The 22848-nt window shown below is 39.6% G+C and overlaps 1 protein-coding gene across 1 annotated transcript in view; it reads left to right on the top strand.

Annotated features, from left to right (window-relative positions):
• The window catches only part of gask1a (golgi associated kinase 1A), a 74962-nt gene that overhangs the window by 42279 nt on the left and 9835 nt on the right, over window positions 1–22848 (top strand). The window contains exon 4 of the mRNA XM_005742960.1: window positions 20498–20620. Coding sequence (XP_005743017.1) covers window positions 20498–20620 — 123 coding nt within the window. The remainder of the gene's footprint in view (window positions 1–20497; window positions 20621–22848) is intronic.

Here is a 22848-nt window from a genome sequence, read left to right on the forward strand (position 1 = left end):
GTGTGTGTGTGTGTGTGTGTGTGTGTGTGTGTGTGTGTGTGTGTGTGTGTCAGGGGTAGAGTTTCATCCTCAGCCAGACAGTAACCAACAGAGTATGAGAGATTTCCTGAAATAGTTGCCTTTATTTCTCATTCCCTTTTTATTCTAAGTGTGATGCCTAATTCTCCTCTCCCTTCCTCCGTTCAAGTCACTGAGTTATGCTGTGCACTGTGGTGACTCACACCTGAGATGAATTGCTAGACTAGTTCCAGCTTTTGTCAGCAGTCCTTTATGCAGACAATAAGAAGAGCATCACTCTGATTAGGATTTATCCATTACGCCCCTGGGATAGCGCTCAGTTCTATGACCCACTGTGTGCACCTTTGCTAATCTAATATAAATTGCTGTTTCTCAGCAAGTACTCTTTGTGCGTGGGTTTTTTTCATGTGTAGATGACATCACGGGCCATTTTCAGAGATCCTAGTTTTAACTGACCAAGGTTTTTATTTGATCACTTAAGGAAAGTTTTGGGTTTCTTGTGCGACTAACAGGGACACAAACCTCATGTTATGCTTGGGGGTTGGTACTATTTTCTCCTTTATTTGTCATCCTGGAGGAGCTGGACTAGTTACAGGATGTTATCAAAAACCAAACCTAAAGAAAAATCCATTTAGCAGAGGGTTTTGGAGAGGATAACTTAGTTGGTCTGTGGAAACCCCTGGTTTGGGGATTTCTCTTCCAGTGCTCCATTTGTCATGTTCATCTGCACCAACGCAGGTTAAATTGATTCTCAGTGGTTTAAGCTTCCTCACTGGATAGAGTGGGCTCCCTGAAGATTAATGTGTTTTTACACTTTGCTGATCAAGTGCATTTAATGTCTGTTCATCTCATTTTTTTTCAGTAATCTGCTGTGACAAATTGTGACAAAGTTCCCACCCCCTGCATTTCTTTTATCTTCTGGAAGGCATCACCACTACTGAGTTGAAATCCATACAGCTACTCACTGAGTTTATTAGATTTTAAAAGAAACAATCAGTACTTTAAAAGCTATGTTTCTGACTTTTTTCTTTAAGAACTTGGAGAGCAGAGAAATTAGCTTCTATATGGACAGTGTGTGGAAAGCAGATGTTTATCTCCACTTTTATAAATTGGACTAACATGACGAATAACGTGTAGCATGTTGAATTTTGGGTAATGTAGTTTTTGACAGAGAAGAAAAACGTGGATTAATGCATTGGATTTAACAGACGGTGAGCTTTTTTTAGTGGAGTAAGATGATCTAATAAGACTACAGTCTTTCAAATGTGGGAGGAAACCTGAGCATTAGTATTAAATTCATACAAGCGTTTAAACACCACACATGCATGTCTTTGCCAGCAAGGTCATCAGAGGCAGATGCATTTAAGCTTTTTTATGATCCAAGCACTGCATCCATGTTCCCGCAAACACAATAGCCTCCTTCTCTTCCTAATGCAGCAGATGTTTAACTATGTTTTCCTTTTATATCTATTCCAGTTTTTTTTCTTAACAGCAAATAACACAGTCAGGTTGGCAAGTTTTTCCCCAGAGAAAACTCACAAATGTGTGGTGTTTATATTATGATAGAAAGAATCTGTTGTGTAATGTCACTGCTTGCAGTAAGAATTCACAGGAGCCAATATATTTGACATACAATGTACCATATGTACGGTAATTTTTGAAAGTACATTTTGTGTTAGTGACTCACTATAATTTGTAGCAGTGCAGTAATTGCCAAGTTAAGAATCACCAGACTGTTGGCATGTTGTATGAAGCACCTCGAGTTACTTTTAATACTTTGATGAAGGAGCTGAAATAAAATTGAGTGTTTCTGGTTAAAAAATAAATAAATAAAAGCAGTGCATCTCTTTTAGCGACAGGCTGAACATCGTATAAGTAACGAGTAGCAAACTGTGCAGATGGAATTTATGTGCATGTCACTGCCAGTACGCTTAAGCTCTGGAGATGAGAAATACTGCAGTTTTCCTGGATTTATCACTGGAGACATTTCCAGCACCCGTTAGTGCTTCCCCTGTGAGAAAACAATGACGGACATCTTTGCAAATGGAAACATGAACAAAATGAAACAAATACAACAGCAGTGATAACACATTATAACGCATTTTATTTAAAATTCTAGATTCAACTGATTTTTGGTGTGACTTTGAATCCAGCCCTCACAGGGTGGGTGGTTTTGGTTTCCACTGAGCATTAATACGCCAGTAAAGATGTTATAATTTAATATTTCTTTCAAGATCTGATGTGTGAGTGAAATCATCCCTTAATTAATAATTGTGAGTATATGATGTGATTAATTGCTCAGTCTCATTCATTCTATCTTTTAACTCTTTTGTTAGTTTGAGTGTGTTCTGCAGCATACCAGAGCTGACAGGCTGATTTTTTTTTTACATCGTGGATTAACTTAATGAGCAATACCTACACACCAGAAGTGTTTCTTTGGATTTCTGCTTGTGTGTGCAAAAAGCGTGTGCCTGTGTCTGTGAGTATAGATCCAGTACCATCGGTTCAATTAAAAATCCAATATAGCTCCCGGTGTGTATATTAGTATGTGCACTTTTGGTTCTCAGGGTCTGTGTCTTTGGGTTTGCAATTTTAGTGGAGCTCGTTTAAAAAGTGTTAGCTGCTAATGATCCTGTCAGAGCTGCTGTTTCTGTGCTAAACGACAGCCTGCGAGTACAGAGCGGAAACTTGACAATGATAGGTAGTTACTTTGTAGTATATGGGAATACTACACTAATGATTGGGAGTCATTCAGTGTGGATATTTACAACATTTATTAGTGCACTGATGAGAAACCAAATCAAATGGAAGCACTAAAGGATTCAGAGGTACAAATGCAATAAGTAAAAGCAGTAAGCTGCAATGAATCCCCCCAGGAACATCACTGAGCTGTGAGGGTAGTCCGGGGGCCACGATCGATTAGGATCTTTTCATGTAATTTGGCCACAAGTCTCCAGCATCCTGAAATTACTCACTTTGAACAGAGACAGTATGAAGGAAACACGGCAGTCTGAGAGTCCTGGATAGAGCGTCTATGGTCTGAGCTCAATGTTCCCTACATCTTCCTCACTGACTCACAGAACTGTGTATCATGAAGAGTGATGAGTAAATGTCCTTCAGAACTGAGTGAAAATGCTGGAGACATGCGTAACTTATCTGATTACCCGTAGTGTGTGGGAAGAGGCTTTCCTCACAGCCCTATTCTCTCTATTCCACTATTACCCTGTGGGATGGTTGCCCCCTCTCTTTATCTGATGCTTAATTTCTTTAATTAACGAAGAAAAAAAACATACATTTGAAATGTGTAATTTTGTAATTTATGTTATATTTTTAGCTTGTAATTTGAGTTTTCCATAAAAAGGCGATGACAAGGCTTTAGATTTGAAAATCATATAGGAGAAACAGAAATACAATGTTAATAAGAATGAATAAGAAAACAGCAACAATGTTCATGATTGTACTGTTTCAGCTACAAAAATAAAAGGATCTTTTACTGCTTTTACATTTGCAGTTAGAAATAGGCATTTATTGGAGATTATGTATGGGAATTTCAGGAGTGGGACCACGCCTCCAAACACCCTCCTTCCGGTTGTCATCTATATAGGTTCACCCAGTTCTGCAAGCTGTTCATTCTCGTTTACGTGCCCCACCCTCCCTCTCTCCTTGTTCTCAATTCTTTAACTTCTTCACTCCTATTTAGTACATGGGGATCTGCCAGGCCTGGGAGCCGTCGCCAGTCCCCTTCCAGCCCTTTCCCCAACCGCAGCTCAATTCATGTCCAAGCATTCACCTTTAACTACTAACCTAAAATGAGAACGTCGGCCCAGCTAGTGAATTTCAATTTACTGTGCTGTTGCTGAGGCAACCAGCACCATATAAGTTTAAGGTTCATTTTTCTTACATTTTACCATAAAGCATAAGTGTACAGTTACCATTAGCTTAAATTAAGCAGAATGTGAATCTGCCATTTCCTCATTTGCAGAAATAAAGTGGTGAAACATTTTTATGTCCATGCAGCACTGCACATGTGGCTCTATGGATTAGAGGCATTAGTTGTGTTTCATGCCAAGTTTTTTCTCTTTATGTTTTTAGGGGAGTTTAGAGTAGCAGGAAAATCCAAATTCAAAACTCAGAGACTAATTCCTGTGCCAGTTTGCAAATGTTTGCAAATATCTGGATATTTATGCAGTTAGAAAAGCTGAGATATTTTTTTGCTTGATTTGGTCAAATGCCTTTCGTGGTAAGTTGGTAATGCAGCCCGTGATCAGCACACCGTCACTGTGAATGATAACAAACATTAGAGGTAGGAATCATGACATTATCACTTCACTCACAATACTTTTTTCAACTGTAAATCACGTCTGTGCCCCAGTATTTGTGTTTCAGGTCCTGGATTAATATTCTTTGATTTAGTGTTATTCATGTTTTCCCTATTTGTCTCTGTGTGTTATATGCGTAGTTTCTAGTCTCTAGTTTTCTGCCTTCCCTGTGTTCCACGGTTAGTTCCTCTTGTCTCCATGTTTCATGTTCCCTCTGTTCCCCTAGTCATCGTGTCTCCATGTCACAGTGTCAAGTCTGCGTCTTTGTAAAAGTCTTATGTTTCCTTTTTTATTTTGATAGTTCCTTGTCCTCTGTTCGGTGTATTCAGTTTTGCTTCCTCCTCGTCTCGTTATGTCTCATTAGTCCTGTGTTTTCCTCTGTGCGTTGTCGCGTCGTACTCCCTCATTGCTGTCATTTTTCTCTGTCTTGCCTGAGATCTTCTGGTGCTGTGTTTTTCTAGTTTCCTAGTTTCCAGTGTCGGTTTTGTTTTTCTCTGTTGTAATGTTCCGAGTTTTTGTCACAGCAAATAAAACTGTCTTTTTCAGTTCGACCTTATGTTTGGGTCCTAATCCTGCCTGCCACAGCTGTAATATGACAAGGAGACCTTCCAGCATCCTTCCTGTCTCTACTGCTGCTTGGTCTCCACAGTTGGTTGCGGTCACTTCAGGTTTCTGTGGCCATGTGGACTCTGTGTTGTGATGTTTGTACTCTGGTGATTTGGGTGATTTTGGTGGCAGTGGAAGTGTCCTCACTGCTGTTTGTTTCTGCTTGGTTCTTTATCCTTTTTCGCTGTTTGGTTTCTGGCTTTCATTGTGATACATTTTGCTGCAGATTGGATAGTGAGGAATATCACAATGATGTCGTCACAAATTTGCAACAAAACCAAAAAACAATGTTGCATCAGAGGTATACTAGGTTATCTTACTCCGGTTTTTCTTAGTAACCAACACTGTTACTAAACCCTGCCATCATTTGGAGATAGTGTGTTATCAGTTTGTGACCGAATGGGGTCAGGTTAGCAATTACGTGCAGTCTGTTTCTGATAATACAGCAATTAACTGTGATGAACTGTCAAAAATCTCCATAGACAGAAATTCACAATTAATTATTACATTTGCACTCAGTGACCTTCCTGTTCTTTAGGAGTATAACCAGAATACAACCAGCTGGCACCCAGTTGCTTCCAGTTCCCTCGTGCTAAATGGGACTTTGTCAAGCTAAGTGTGTCGGGTGGTTTTTTGGTTGAGCTGATTTATAGTAAGTTTGCTCGCCTAACATTATCTCGATATTTAGTGTCCCTGTATCGGTACATGCAAAACATACTAAAATACTAAAAATTAAATACTATGCTCTATCAGTTAATTCTCACAACCCTAATGAACATAAGGTGACAGTGTACTCGGTCTGTCCATCATTTGTTGAGGTCACATGATACTGGGGCCCTATCACCTTGCTGAAAGACTTTCAGCTCTTATTTCTGTCACAGGAGTGAGACTTGGAAAAAAAAAACCTCTCAAGTAAAAATTGACATTTTTACTTCTACCAAGTCAAAACTATAAACTAGAGAAGAAATAACAGCTCAAAACAATAGGTCAGTCACACTGATGTTATTGAACCTGTTCCATAAAAATCACTAGTGAACACTGAGTTTGAAACAGACGAGTTTACCTTCAAACATCCTCTTATGTTTGAACTTGGAGCCAAAATGAACACGGTAAATCGACTGACTCAAACACACTGTCCTTTATTCTGTGCCTTTAAGCATTTTCTACCTACCGCGCACAGAGACACTATGACAGCTGCGTCTGGAGCATTTTGGGTTTCAGTGCCTTGCCCAAGGACACTTTGAATGTGCCAGGGATTGAACACACATTTCAATTGGGTCGAGAGGAGCCTTTTATCAGTGGCTGTCTTGGAACTCAACAGGCCTTTTTTTAATGAGGCTGCAACACTGACAGTAAAGATAAATGTAACATTTATCCCCTCATTATTCTCAACTGCCATCTGGCTCTTAAAACAAACAGTTTGATAAGCCAGTAAGTTTGCCTGCTGGTGACATTAGACATTAAATAAAGGTTCAGTGTATTGTACCTGTTGTTTCAATTGAAAGTGTTTTGTTCATTGAGTCAAGGGCATGCTAGTCAGCTAAATGTTTAAGTGCTGCAGGTGCATGTGGACCTGTGAACCTGCAAGGAACGAGAGCTATTGCTGTTTGCTAATCTTAGCCATACTGGTTTACAGAATGTGATTAATGGTTCGTAACGGCTAACAATAAATGTTTATATAGATAATGTGTGACATTTTCAGCTCTCTTTTCACAACACAGAACCAAATGAAATTTTTTACTTTAAGAGCTTAAGAAAATGTCTCGTGACTACAGATACAGTACTGGTGCATTGGTGACTTGCAGTATACATTTACAAGTTACTGGCTACATTTCTGTTTGTTTACTGTTTGATTAAGAAGGTGGGATTCAGTTGGCCATATCTTGGTATGTTTACACACACACTTCAAAGCAACGACTGCAAATAAAGCCTGGCTCCTTAGATTAGAGCTGCCCACAGTAATCCTGTTTACACCACTGGAAATACGCTTGAGATTATCCAGAGAAAATTATGTTTCTACTAAATTAAAGAAAAAAAAGCATGCTTTTGACAGCTTTGATGGTGCTCAGAGTGACAATAAATGTGAAATCTGGGTAATTGTTCTAGGCTGGAGTCGGATTTGCAGTTTGTGTGCCAAGATTTTTAGACTGTGGTGGTGGAGTTAAGGATCATACATTCAAAAACACCTACACATACTGACACTGACCTTACTTATGTTCACTTAATGAAGACATCTGCTAGCAATACAGTTGTCCAGACTCACTAGCCAGTTAAGTGTGCATCTTGCTAGTGCTGGGTTGGACCCAGTTTTGCATTGAGAACCGTCTTAATTCTTCATAGCACAGATTTGACAAAGTGTTGGAAACACTCGTCAGAGATTTTGGTCCTTACAGACATGAACAGCATCACACACTTGCTGCAGATTTGGAAAATCTCTTTTTCAGTCTATTCTCTGTAAATCATAGAGACGATTATACTGGAAAATCTGGGAGGACCAGCAGTTCCTGATATACTCAGAACACCCATGCCACATTCAAAGTCACTAAATCACTTTTCTTCCGCATTCTGATACTTAGTCTTGACCATACTTACATGCCTAAATTGATTGATTTCCTGCCATGTGAGTGGCTTTTTAGATATTGTGTTAGCGACGCAAGTAACAAATTTCCCGGTTAGTGTTTTCAAAGGTATTTTTCCCAAAGGGCGGTGGGATCTATGGTTGTTACTAGAATTTTCAATTTGTATTTTAAATACCGTTACAAATACAAAAAAATACAAACAATTATGTTATGCAAACAAAGTTTTTTGCAGCTGTTTACCTAAAAATGCAGCAAAGGCGTTTTTTTAAATAAACATTTCAAACTATTTACAGAACAATCAGCTGTTCTGCATCAAATTTGATGCCACACAAATTATTTGTGCCACTCCAAAAAAAAAATTTCTGTCCACTATGAGATAAAGGAGAACATCAGCCTGATACCTGCAGGCCTGACAGCAGGAGAGGTATCACTCCTGTAACACCTGTAACATTCAGCAGTCGCCTCATTGTTCTCACACACAACAAAACTACACTACACACTAACTACACAAGATTTGCGCTAAACGTCGCAAATCTCTCACATCTCAAAACACCGCCGTCACTCCTAAAAGTTCCCCCTTCCTAAACAATTGGTCATGTTGGCCATGTTGTCATATCATTTTTTGATTGGTCGACATGGTACATTTTTCGACCAATAGGAAAGGCTGGGTTTTTTTGGTTTTGGTTTTGCTCACAGGCGGAGAGCGCTTTCGAGCGTTTTCCTTATAAAACGCAGTTTTTACCGTTTCTTCCCGCAGTAAATATGAACAACGATAGTATTCAGGAAGAAAACCAAACATTGCAGATATTTTTATCATAACTCTGGTTTTACGTGGCCAATCAACACAATTTAAAAACTGGTGTGAAGTCCACACTTGTTCCGTCTGTCCTGCTCACATCTCCAATGATTGTACACGTTGTCATTAACATGGCTTCACTCCACATCAGCCACGCTGTCATAGCCTGTCAACGACGTTGATTAGCTGCGTATATACGAATGTGAATCGCATCATTGGATGGACTTTGGGATAAGGTGGCATCATTCTAAACACATACGGGAGCAGCCAGTCACTCACTGACTAACACTGCAAAACAGAATTGTTAAAGTTTTAATTTTAATTTTAATTCAGGTTAGTTTTTTTTTTGTGCACAATGCAGATTTTCTGTGCGCAGAGACCGTGCCAGCAGTGCGCAATTGCGCACGCGCGGAGCTTAGAGGGAACATTGGGTGCTGTGCTTCTGGTGACTGGCTCCATACTTTGCTGATCAAACAGAGTTGGTAAGATAGGCAGCCGCTGTTTCTCTCTAGTTGATGTTAGACTTTTCTCAGCTTCAGACTAGAGCCCTAGTTTCGCTGGACGATAAGTTATACTATTTTAACTCAAACACACAGCTTGATGCTGCTCCAGGTCAGTCGGATCCTTGACAGAGTTGGTCCCAACTCTGTCAACAAGAGCTCAAACTGCCAGCTGGCATCCTGAAATATGTACAAAAGTGGTCGTGACACAGCTTCAACTCCTGGATCAAACCATGAAACTCTCCCTGCTGCTGGTTGCTCGTGAGAACTGGATGAACCCAGAATCTCCATTTCTTTCTTTTCTTGTTTAGAAACATCAGGAATAGCTCATCATCATTTGATGCTGACTTAATTTTTTCACAGTGTGTTTTTTGAGGAGAGATTTTCTGCAGAAGCGCTTTCAGTATACATACACGACAAGTTCATATCCAAGAAATTCTGAATTTTCTGTTGCTTTTTCACAGCGTTTTAGTTGCAGGACTGATAAGATTTGCTGCCTCATGCCAACCATAATGTTATTGTTTTATTATGAGCCATAGCCTTTAGCTTATGATAAGACACAGCACCGAGAAGGTGACATGAAAAGAATGCTATTTGATAAAGTTATTTTCAACTACTCATCCTTTGCAGGATGAGCTAGCTGACACGACTCTTCAGTACCTTGTGACTGTTGTGTAAATGCTAATAGTTGGGTGGCTAACGCTGACGCGCACAGTGAGGCTAACATTTATGATAAGTGTTCAATACTTGAGGGGAGGGGCTGTGTGTCAACCGGAGTAGGCAAAGATGATTCTGTTGCCATCAGTACTGTTACAAATGAGTATCTAATCCCACAGTAATTTTTAATAATGATTAGTATCAATATTATAAGTTTTGTCTTATGTTATGTCCTCCAAGCAGAAGCAATACAAGAACGCAACACTAATGGGTAGAAAAGAAACTAAACTGTTTGCCTAATACAGACAGGGACAAAATATTTCCTGTGGTTTCATGTATGATGGGAAATAATAAACATGCACATTACGCAGAAGAAACAAAACAGCATACATCTGCAAACCACAGCTGTCGGATTTGCCTAAGAATCCTTATATTTTTTACTTCTTTTCTAGCGTCATCATTAGCTGACAGTTGTCTGTGCATAAACGGGTATAAACAGGAACTTCTTAGAATTAAACCTGCACGATTTTATTTGCTAGAATGCAGGAGAGAGAAATATATCAAACATAACGTTCTGTGGACAGGATTAACTGAACATGACATCTGTTGAAGAACAGGGGGTGATTTTAAGTTGTAATTATTCCTCTAGCAGTTCTGAAAACCAGCTCACAGATGTACTACACAGTAAATTATTAAACCCCCAGTTAGGCGAGGTAATATTAGATACCTCTGTTTTTTCATACCTTGACATTTTTCACTGAGGTGTATCGCAGCGTTTGTAAAAACGAAAAGAAAAAGAACAGAAAGGTGCAGAGCAGCTGGTGATGGAAGGCACTCATGCAATGAATGTGAACAAACAAACAAGTTAATGTCTGATTTAACTTTGCTTCCCTCACTACAAACTAGAAACACTCATTTGGATGCCTGTAGTCCATGTTGTCTTGACAGCTGTCCACCCTTCTGGGCTAATAAAAGCATTAGGATACTAGCTACTTTGGTTTCTTTGTACTAGACCAGTTGATTAGTCTAACGTATTGTTTAAGTAAGTATTATGTAGGGAACCCTAACCTTATTCCACAGATTCCTACAGGACGACTTGATGACATTACTGAGTCCACTGCAGCAGCAAAGGGTTACTCTCTTTAACTAGAGGCGATGCTCATGTTATCAGTTATCAGTGGGACTAAACCCACAACATTTGCAAACAGTTCTCTAGTTCGACATTGTTTTCTACTTCTTGTCTCCATCTTTCAAAGCTCACTGAAATTAACTGGCTGTTTACTACTACATATCACATATGGTATCTTCATACAGTGCATAGGGTCACACGACTGAATTCAGAGACATTATAGAAGAGGGACATGGCACTCAAATACAAATGAATAAAAATATATATGCAAATGACACAATGGGAAAGATGGTGTGCACCTGTTCATCTATTCATAACAAATGGAGGGTGCTACGTTACTGTAGTAAAATGTTGAGCATTTACTTTTATTTGGGTCATTTATATCATCCATCCATCCATTCGCTTCCGCTCATCCTTTTCAGGGGCGCTGGAGCCTATCCCAGCTGTCATAGGGCAAGAGGCAGGGTACACCCTGGACAGGTTGCTAACACACAGAGACAGACAACCATTCGCGCTCACATTCACTCCCGCATTCACACCTATGGGCAATTTGGATTAATCAATTAACCTAGCCCCACAAACCCCCACATTTATATCAGCAGAAATTTTTTTTAAAAATTAGAAAAAAACAGAAAATAACCAAGAGGGTGTAAGTTGAAGCTACAGCTTATATAACACCAACCTGATGCAAGAAACTCAACATATAAGGAAAATTAGAACAGTGACAGTTTTAATCTCCCACTTAAAAAAGGAATCACGACAGAGAAGAAAAAGAAAGAAAAGGTAGACCGTTCACGTCAAACCCAGCTATAGATGAACTCTTTGTATACAGAGCGTCTTCACACTGAATATTTAACACAGTACTGAATAATTACGTTCAGTTCTTTTCATGTCACCTTCTCGGTGTCAGGCTTGTCGCGACATGCGCTGCTTGCACTGTGGCGACTGCACCCTGCCGCTAATTTTACAACGTCCAATAGTCATTTGGACCTGCTTTGTTCTGTCCACACTCTCAGATGGAATGTGTATCTAACACCCATCTACAGTGTGTGTGTGGGATGGAATATGAATAACCCATGAGGCTGCTCTCTCCCCCTCTAGATGTCAATCCCTGTAATAGGGCCAAGCTCTAATAGCCTCCTATTGATTTGCTGAGAGCCGATGAGGGCGCCTCTGAACACTTGTTTCTACCTTCTCCCTTAACACCTCCCTTGACTCTGATAGCAGGGAACCAAACACCAAAAGCGCAGGAAGAATAGTGTGAAGGACACATATTCTCACACACATACAATGGCAGTGAAGAACACCCTGGGTAGGATAAGGGAACTGAGGCTAAGGTAACAATTTGAGTGTAGATTTAAAAAATGAAAGGTACACTGTTTCAGACTGCTACCTAGCTGTTTGTGCTATAGCTGCAAGGAAAGAAATCGACCAAAGCTTAGCACGCTCAGCATGTTTCTGATGGGCTCGAATTATATTCTGAAATCGTTTCACAGTGTGATCAAACCAGCCTGAAGCCAGTCACTCAAGTCTGATACCCAGAGAGCAGAGCCAAATAGTCCTTGCTGAAGATAAACAGCTTGGTGATTTTCTTATTTTCTGAGATTTATTAAAATGTGAACATAGATTTTAATGACATGAGGTTAAAATTTTGGGTTGTCTGTCTATTCAGTTTGTGGAAATGTTGAGTTCTCCTCAAGCTGGCACTAAAGAAAATTGTGTGAATCTTCAGCACCAGCGTAAGCTTTCACCACTTCCAAAAAAGGGGTTGTCCCCTCTCCACCACCTTTAAAGGGCTTTGATTCCGTAAATGCACCTCAAGGAGAGAGGTGGCTTATGGAAGACCTTAAGAGTGAAGTAACACCAGTGTGTTCTAGCCTTTTTTATTAATTATTGTGAGGTGCAAATTTGTCTCAGTACAGCAATCTAACCTGTTCACCAGCACTGAACTGCAGAGTATTTTCCTCCAACAGAAGGAGACATTTTGCAATATGAAAAAAACTTCACATCATATAGAGATCCAATATCTGATTTACCAATTGACGACTTAGATCTAAACTTTAAATTTTCAGTTACTGCCTTTATGCTTGCTCCTTTTCTGTAGTGCTAGCTAGATGCTAACTTACCTTACTTACCATAACTTACGAACATTTGCACTCATTCCAGTGTCGTGCCAATTTAAAAAAAATATTATATGGTTTTGCGGCTTTCATCTTATTCATCTCTGAAATAATAACTCTCCCTAAATATACTGAACAAGTCTGTTTTTAAAATGTTATAATAATAATGGATTGGATTTATATAGCGCTTTTCAAGGCACCCAAAGCGCTTTACAATGCCACTATTCATTCACACACTGGTGGAGGCAGCTACGGTTGTAGCCACAGCTGCCCTGGGGCAGACTGACAGAAGCGAGGCTGCCATATCGCGCCATCGGCCCCTCTGGCCATCACCAGTAGGCGGTAGGGTAAAGAGTCTTGCCCAAGGACACAACGACTAAGAGAGCCCGGGGATCGAACCGGCGACCTTCCGGTTACAGATGTGCTTCCCAACCCCCTGAGCCATGGTCGCCCATGGTTACTTGTTAAGAGTAGAAAGTATAAAGATAGTGTAGAAAAAAGTCAAAAAAAATAAATATTCAAGGTATGTGTACTTCCCACCTCTGGTGATGTATAAACTTCACAGTGTTTTTATTGTAGTGTTATTGGTATGACTCAGATAATGTTATAGGACACTTACATATATTATTTGTATATCGTTCATATGGTATTTTGGTACCTGTAGTTCATTTACTCGAGTCCGAATCAGTTGATGAGTTTGTAAACTTGTCAGCTTGTTTGTAACTTGTTTTCACACAGAGTTTGTTTTCACATAAACTCCGAGTGAACCAAAAATGTTCAGTCCGCTCAATGGCCAGATGTGTCTGGTAGTTTGTTCAAATTGAGGTCGGATAATGTTCACAACAGAAACAAACCGATCTGGAGTTTGTTTGGAGCTTACAGCACCTCCTCCCGGGGGTCTTGGTGCGTTTGTTTTGGTCTGCACCCAAGTGTAATTACTGTGTTCACACCCGCACATATTAATCACAGCAAGGGGTGAAGACCAGAATTTGATTTAAATGGGCTAAACGGGGGTTTGACAACACCCTCAAAAATCTAATAGACAGTATTTAATAAGTGTAAACGAAGAAATCATAATAACCCCATGCAAGAGATAATGAACACATTTAAGAATAATGGTCTCTTTTAGTTTTTAGGCCATAACAGCAATAGCTCTTTAACAGGTGGGTACAAATGCCTTCCAGGTGAAGTTTTTCAGGTCGACCAACTGAGAAGAGACCCTGTGACAGACCCAGGACATGTTGGAGAGGCTATGCGTCTACTGAGGGCTACCAGGAGAGCGATGTAGCTCTGCTTATACTCCTACCCCATGATGAGTAATGCAGAAAAAAGTAATACCCACCTTGAGACATTTTCTTTTTCAATCCAAACCTTCAGACTACTCATTCCCCAGTCTGGAAATCTTGATGCAACTTTTATCACACTAGGTTCCCCTTTGATTCTTAAGCTACAACTAGTTATTCAAAATGCATTTCCTGTCCTTCACTCTATCAAATTTGAATTTGTTATTTACAATCCAATATAACTTTCATGGTGTCTAATCTGTTCTCTGCTCTGAGTGACTGATGATGCATGTAACAGCATTATGCATAGCCTTTTTTTCAATTAGCAATTATAAACCTGTGCAGTCATTTTAAGAACAAATGATATGGTAATTCATGCGCATAGATTTCCTCATCCATTTTTTACTACAATGACCCCAATGCACTGCGTTGCGTTGCAAATGTGCTCGATAAGTTTCATAGCAGTTGAGCATGTAATAGGCAGAAAGCTGGCTTTAAAATAATCTTAGTGCTAATTTTCCTCCTCTGCATATACTTTATTTGCAAAGTACTTTGTTACAAATACATTACTGAGCAATATAATCAAGATTTCTCTCTAGTAAGACTCAGCCTGTGGATGAAGTCCACCATCTGGAGCAGCAGTTGGCTGTAGTCCCTCTTGACTGCAGCACTTGTGATCTTGGCATAATGGTGCATGAAACAGTTCTCCACCTGTTGCAGGTTCCAGTTAGAGTGGCCCTCCAGCTGTCAACAGCTGCAGTACAAGAACTGTGGAGCTGGAGTTTATCTCACAGCTGGTTAGCTGGTTAGACTCAAGCTCGCACAAAGTGAGAGACTATTAACACTGAACAGAGCTTAAGAGCAGAAGCCACTAACAGGGAAGCCTGATGACCACCGCAGGGGTGAAGATGAGCTGGTGAAACCCACCATTATCAACTCCAAAAAAAAAACATGGCAACAAAAAAATAGAAAACACCCTTGCCTTGACACAACCACAATGGCTGCACCCTGCAAACGGACCACTAAAAAAAAAAACTGTTATTCCTGGACAGACCTCTTTTCATTATATATGAGGCGAACCTAGACAATCTTAGGAAGATGGTTTTAATGTTATGCTTGTACATTGTATCTCCACAGGGTGCCAAATAGTAAATAGCATAGAAGAAATACATATATTGAAATTATTTTTGAAAAGCAGTCTGCTCCCTGGGATTCTGCTTTGAAACATTTTGATTGTGTGCAAAAAATGCTAAGTGCTCTCCTGATAATTTAGCATTCATATTTTTGCCATCCAGCCTATCTGAAAAACTATTAGATGGACTTCCATGAGATTCGGTTTCTTAGTGTTTTGACCATATTCAATTCAATTTTATTTATATAGCGCCAAATCACAACAACAGTCACCTCAAGGTGCTTTATATTGCAAGGTAGACCCTGCAATAATACATGCAGAGAAAAACCCAACAGCCATATGACCCCTATGAGCAAGCACTTTGGCAACAGTGGGAAGGAAAAACTCCCTTTTAACAGGAAGAAACCTCCGGCAGAACCAGGCTCAGGGAGGGGCGGGGCCATCTGCTGCGACCGGCTGAGGTGAGGGAAGGAAGACAGGATAGAATATGCACAGAATTATGAAGTCTGCTTAGTATTAATATGTAGTTGGAGTTGTGAAACCATAATAAGTGGATTGAAAGCAGGGGAAAGAGCAACACCTACACAAAGTCTGATTTCATTAGAGTGAAAAAAGTAAGGAGCAGTACACGCTGCCCACACTGAGACTGAACGCTGAAAAGTTGAAAGAAGAAAGAAGATAGACATGGCACCAGGGGAAAGTGTTAATGGGGATAAATGGAAAATAAGGTCTGATTGCCATGTTAAATAGGTTGCTGAACACGTGATAATGCAGTGTATCACTCTGTTCCAAATGGACACACGCAGTGGAAAAATAGATTTGAGTAAATCATACTCCCCAGATGCACTTTACAATTTGTTCCACTTTAATATTGTGTTGACTCTGACCGCAGAAAGCTGTCTCACTCTGAGGCTTGCTGGTGTTCAGTGGCAGTGTAAGTCAATATTGGCTTAGTCTCCACAAAGCTGCTGGACTGTGCTCAAAATCACTATATTCCAGTGTGGGAGTGAAATGTGGCAACGGGGTGAGAAGTCTCCTCAAAGAAGCACACAAGTGAGAAGAAACAGCAGAGGTGCATCTTTAGTACACAACAAAACACACAATCACCTCTCACACATTCTCACCTACTGTTGACTTGAGGGCAATAGGGTCATGTGAGTCATACACCCTTGAACACGTACACAAACCTTCCTTACTACATATACACACAAACCCTTGCAGTTGACCTGAAGGCAGATCTCATCAAGGTTGTATCTGTTTGTTTCTCACTCTGTCAGTCTCTGCCTTCAACACCAGGGAGTAAATTACACTCTTACACTGAGCTTTCTCTCATATTGTTAATCATTTTACCAGCTGCAGAATGGGAGAGTTGACTACAGGTTCTCATTTTTGAAATCTGAAAAATGTAGATTTATTGCATGGATACTGCATGGATTGGTTTAAGCTCCAATGACCTGGAGCCTAAACCGCTCATTGGAGCAAGTGGTTGCTACCAGTTGGCAACCACTTGCCAACTGGTAACCACCCCACTACCAGTTGGCAAGTGGTTGCTTGTTATTGCGGCGCCTTTTGAAAGAAGTTGGTTTCAGCACTAACGCATAACTTTCACACTGAAAGATAAGATAAGATAAGGTAAAACTTTATTAATCCCTCAGGTGGGTTCCTCTGGGAAATTCGGTAAGGCAAGTAGGCAAGTAATATCTGTTTCAGGTTTTTTCATCACACTTTTTGCCCTTTAGTTAGCTAGTGATTGTCTTCCATACTAATTGCAACCACAGCAATCTGCTAGCAATTGAAGCAAACACAAGGAGATGTGGCACCCTCTTTATGACTGATTTCACCTGTGTACAGCCAGCAGCTACTTGCCAACACACTGGAAAAAATACATTTTTCCCTACCAACAAGAGGTTGCCAGGAGGCCCTGCCCTGACTTATCTCTGTGTCCGTGGGATTGAGACCTTAGGTACATATGTCTCTTATCTAGTACTTTATATCACATTAATGCCATGAAACAGATTTAAAACTAACTTTTGACCCTCTGTGGATTATACTGTACAATCATTCCATCCTGGAAAAAGAGAAGTTCAAAGAAAGAAATAAAAGCCCAAAATTGCAGTAACATTCATGCCCATGATGAGTGGATGTAAACTACTGACCACAACTATGTAGTGGGGTTGGAGGTTCAGTCCTTAATCTCTCTGCGTGGTCAGATGTTCTTAGTAAAGACACTGAATCCCCCAAGGTTGCAACTGATAGCAGCCACTGTGGAAGGGAGCTCCACAGCTACTGGTGTGTTTGAATGTGTAAATGAGAAACACACTCTAAAGCACTTATCTGGCCAAGATTAAAAGGCGTTAAAGTCCACATTATTTAAAATTTCATGAAGGATGTCATCCCTGATCTTGCTAGGCTTAGATTACAGGAAGTAAAAGAGACTTGGCAGCAGGTAAAAAATAGCCAAGAGAACCTTTTGTTCCATGGAAAGTTCCATGATCACTTGAGTAAATTGCCCAGTTACCTCAGCTATTTGAGTTAAATATAGGACTTAGAATATCAGGTCACAGGCAGTTCTCACAGTAGTTGCACCGTTTTTTCACACTGAAATGTAAAAGCTGTGTTCAAATACTTTGCTGCATAGAAATAGAATGAACTTCAAAATATATGAAACCACATTCTCTCGTTTCACTAGAACATTATATTTCTATTAATTCATCTGCAGTCGCACTTGTACATGCTTTCATTTTTCAATATGTATGGTTTCAATGACTATATCTTATATACAACTGTGCACAGACGTGCTTGTTTGGAGTGCAGTCCTGTCCTGTATACATGTAACATGACGTTATCTGCAACTATTCTTTTTCAGTTGTGTTAAATCCATTGTCTGAAGTCAACATAACAGAAGTATAATACCAAACTCTTGATTTCAGGCACTAGCCTGGTATGTCAGTAGAATTGAAATTCACTTAAACAGCTGTCACATTAGGTTGGACATTTCCCAAATATCAGGCATAGTCTGAGTTGTTCATAACACCAAATGTGTTTGCATATTTTTTGGCAGCGATCACTGAGTATGCGGTGTAGAATATTCATGTCTCATAACCAAAGCTATGAATTTCACTTTTAGCCCTAATCAGTGCTTCTCTTGTTTTGAACACAGATACTAAATGTGAGTCTATTTTTTTTAACTCCATGAGATTATCTGTCAGGCCAGCAGCCAGAAGCAGATAAGTGGCTGGGGTGATGAGCAAGCAGGACTAACCCAAAGCTCCATGTCTTTTCCTTTGTAAGCATTGATCTTTATTCCAAATCATTTGGCCAAAAACAGTAAGATGTAAAATAACAGACTATAAGGAGAGCAGAATGAAGTCAGAGATTCTTCTTTTATATGCGTTATTTGAACTTTTTTTTTTTTGCTCTCATACTGTTTAGAGATCTACTCCATAGTACTCATAGTACCAAACAGAGATGGGCAGTAACGCGTTACTGTAATCCGATTACTTTTTTCAAGTAACGAGTAAAGTAAGGGATTACTATTGCAAAAACGGTAATTAGATTACCGTTACTTTCCCGTAGGAACGCTGCGTTACTGCGTTACTAAAACTGTGATTTATTTTGCGAGAATGTCTCATGACAATGACGTAAGCGAGTGCGACGTTCGTCACAACAGCTGTGTGCAGATCAACAATGGATCATATATCGAGTGCGGGAGAGAGTATGAGTGTGCAGCGTTTAAAGCGTGGAAGTACTGACCTTACTTTGAGTTTGATTCCATAAAAAGTGACAAAAACATTAGCGTCCATTAGCATGGTGCGTGGGAAGAAAACTTCTTTTTACAGCGAAAAAACCCCTACACTTCCAAGCAAGCACCGAGTGCGCAACGATGTAATGGGAAACTCACAGAGAAACTCGCGGATTCTTCCACTGACCGCTGCAGCACACCTGCACCAGGGTAAACCTCCGCGTACTCTACTCCTGCTTTACAGGTGAAAATAGAGCAAAAGGACCGCTAGTCTTTGATTTTATTTATTTTCTGCTGTGTTTTACTTGCATCTATTTGAAAGACTGAGTGTAAACACACAAAAAAAATATTTTATGTGCTGGAATGTGCAGAAAATAGGTTTGAATATTAAACAGAGAATGTTGCATATAATTAAATTTTTGCTTGATGCATAAAGTTAAAAGATTAAAACTAATAAAACAAGTTTTAAAAAGAGACTTTTCAATTTGATTACATTTTGTATGATGGATTATGCAGAAAAAGTAGAATTGGGCTGAAAGATCTATTGCTTTATCACCTCTTCAGGTTGTAAATCGTGTTTTTAAAAAGTAACTAAGTAACTAAGTAATTAATTACTTTTGAAAATAAGTAATCAGTAAAGTAACAGGATTACTTTTTTGGGGAAGTAATCAGTAATTAGTTACTGATTACTTTTTTCAAGTAACTTGACCAACACTGGTACCAAATGCTTTGGGCTTTTAATAAAGATTTTAGTACTGGTTTGGTTTTATTACTGGTTACTTCCTCCCTACCATTGCTAGATGTTGCTCATAGGGTCTATATCTTACAGTATAAAGTGACCTAAAAAGGTGTTGTTGTTACCGGTGCTGTAACTAAATTGAACTGAAAAAGAATTCTTAACAAATTAGTAAACATTATAATTTCAATTGTTTGTAACCAGTAAATAACTGTTAGCAGAGTTTTATTCACTATCAATTAATAATCATTCAATTGTGTTACATTAAATCTGATATTGATAATTCTACAGCTAAAGCCTCCACTCAGTGTTAATTTACTGTGTCATAAAAAAATATGTATTTGTTTAAATCATATTTTATTTGATAAATTACAATTAAAAGATCAAAGTGGAAATTTGCATGTATTACACAGTGCCCTTGTATTAATTCCTGAACTACAAATCACTTGTCTTGAATCACTGCAATATTTAATATGTTTAAATATTAAATATTATTCTATATAGTTTTCATCCTAAAAAACTATATTAGTGCGACTGTTTGTATTTCTGTCTTAGCCAAGCTTCATTATTGCAGCACTAAGTCTGAGGGGCACTCTTGGAGCAACTATTTTAGAGACGTGCTTCCTTTGCATACACTCGACCTTTCTACTGAGTATCACAAAGTGCAGCCTGGTAGCTTTTGCACAAACATGTTAATAGACAAACAGACAGGCAAACAAATGCCCCTGAAAACTTTCTGCCGATGCATGTCCGCATAACAGCAGTTTGAGAAATCTTGCATTGCTAACTTTCTGCTAATTTACAGATCAAGGCTCTGCAGCAGAGGTCAGTTAGTAACCTCTAGGTCAATTATTATCATTGCATGTTCTTTGTTTTGCAGGTAAACGACCGGCTGGACAGGTACTGCTGTGGATTCATACCTGATCCCGCAGAACTCTGCGTGGAGAACCTGCTTTATGCAAAGTGTGCCAACACCAAAGACCTGCTGCTGGTTCACATCCTGGTACGTATCACAGCCTGCCCTAATGCTTTTTCATCCTGTCTAGTCGCTGCAGACAGTAGACCCTTACGTTTCCTCTTTGTTCCATAATTTATGTCCCGAGACACTACAAGGCAAACATTAATCAGTTCTCTTCAGTCAGCAGACCACTTTACTGGTCACTGTTTGATGGATGTGATAGCAAACAATGCTTTTCTCTTGCCATTCTAAATTGTTATTTAATCAAAAAAATATTTAAGTGTCGGTTTTCTGTTGTTGCCAGATCATTATTCATTATATCAGTGGGAATGTACTGAATAAAAACCACCTTGGCTCCCCAGTTTTCGTTACACAACAATTTGTTGCTGTCATTCTTCCGTGGAAAGACAATGTTTCTATATTTAAATGATACAGCAGGAGTGGATATTAAACTCTCCGAGTGTTGATGTATGTGTATTCACAGACAGAAAATGAGTTCAGAGCCTGGCAGATGTTACCGAGCTGGAGCTGATTATGCTCCATGTGCTTCATATTGTTTATAAGAATAGATAAAAGCTCACAGCATTTCCTGCAGGAAACAAGCTCTGCAGAGAGAGTCTTGACACATCTTAGCAGCACAAAAGAAGCAAAGTTAGGTACATTGGAACTTCACAGAAATTTAGAGTCTTGAACAATATAAAGACAATAAAAACACCATGACGGCCCGTCAGTCCAAGTTAGTCCAGGTGTGTTGTTTTTGTACAAGCAGTCGGGTTGTGTGCTTTTGTGCTTTCTCTGGGTTAGCTGAACATCTTTGCACGCTCTGAGTGACACACAGCAGTCTGTTTCTAACATCTGTTTGTTTGTACGTCTGATGCAGTGGAGGGGTTTCTGGGCTGCATGTTCTCAGGGGTGCCGAATATCTTTAGTGATGAGGAAAAAAACAGTTTGATATATTAAATGTTGCTGCACATTTTTAATATTAATATAAAAATGAATGGTGTCCCTAAATCAACCGGATATTGTCCAATATTCCTTCAATAGGAAACAATAGCAGTTACAGGGGGCAGTTTTGAGGATGGAACTTGAGAAAAAAAGACTTCAGAAAACACAATTTCTGCTTATGCTTTATATCTCCACTATATAGTGTAGATAAGGTAAATCTATTTTAATGTCATGCTCTCCTCGCTTCTTATTTTCTCAATTAGTCTGTGTTTTATGTTGTTTTTATACAAGTTGCAGTCAGACAGTTCTGTGACATAAAAAAGTGAAACATACCACGTTTGTATTTGGCCAGTCTCCCTTTTTTATGAACCCTTGGGCAGCACTGTTGATATTTTAAGATTACAGGTGCACAACTGCACTTTCATCTCAAACACCAACTTCTATGTCAAGCCAACTTGACCTTCATTATCAGGGATAATCGCTGGTGATGAAATCTACATCTGCAGGTATGACCTAACAAGGGAATCGTCATTTAAAGGGGCCAAGACACCAGGAGCATGCATGTCATTTTCTTTACAGGTCACAGGATTGTGCACTTGTTCTTCCTGTGGAGTCTGAGGGAGAATGGTCAGGCTGCCTGTGTATGATCAATACTAAAAAAATCAACATGAGCACAAAAGCTGAAATGGTAAATGGACTGATTCTTATATAGCGCTTTTCTACTCTCCCGGAGTACTCAAAGCGCTCTATACAACATGCCACATTCACCCAATCACACCGAATCTCACAAGCACTTTCTCTAATCCGAGTGCTTTCTAATGACATTTACACACAGTCATACTCTCTTGGATGCATCGGAGAGCAACTTGGGGTTAGTATCTTGCCCAAGGATACTTGACATGCAGGCTGGAGAAGCCAGGGATCAAACCACCAACCTTCCGATCAGTTGGTGACCTGCTCTACCTCCTGAGCTACAGCCACCCCAACTCCATCATTTTGGAATTAAGTGGATTCTTAATTCCAAAATGATGTTCCATGTGTAAACATGCACCAATGATCAACCATAAAGACTCTGATTAAGAATGGAGATATGTACAGTAGTTTAATGACTGTGTGAGAGCATCACTGGCTTTATTTCCAGACTGCAGAGTATACACAATGCATATGTCCAGGTGGGGATGATGTGTATGTGTGTGACTAGAGAAGGCAGATTGTGTTTCAGCTTTCTCGGGTGTGCGCTGTGCTCCTGACAGTGATCATGTTCACTGCAGAGATTTCACACACATAAGCTAAATGAGAGCCACCACGATCAATCACTTTGACGCTCT

Source organism: Pundamilia nyererei, unplaced genomic scaffold, assembly GCF_000239375.1.
Source record: "Pundamilia nyererei isolate P.nyererei 1_Seehausen unplaced genomic scaffold, PunNye1.0 scaffold00125, whole genome shotgun sequence".
Classification (NCBI taxonomy): domain Eukaryota; kingdom Metazoa; phylum Chordata; class Actinopteri; order Cichliformes; family Cichlidae; genus Pundamilia; species Pundamilia nyererei.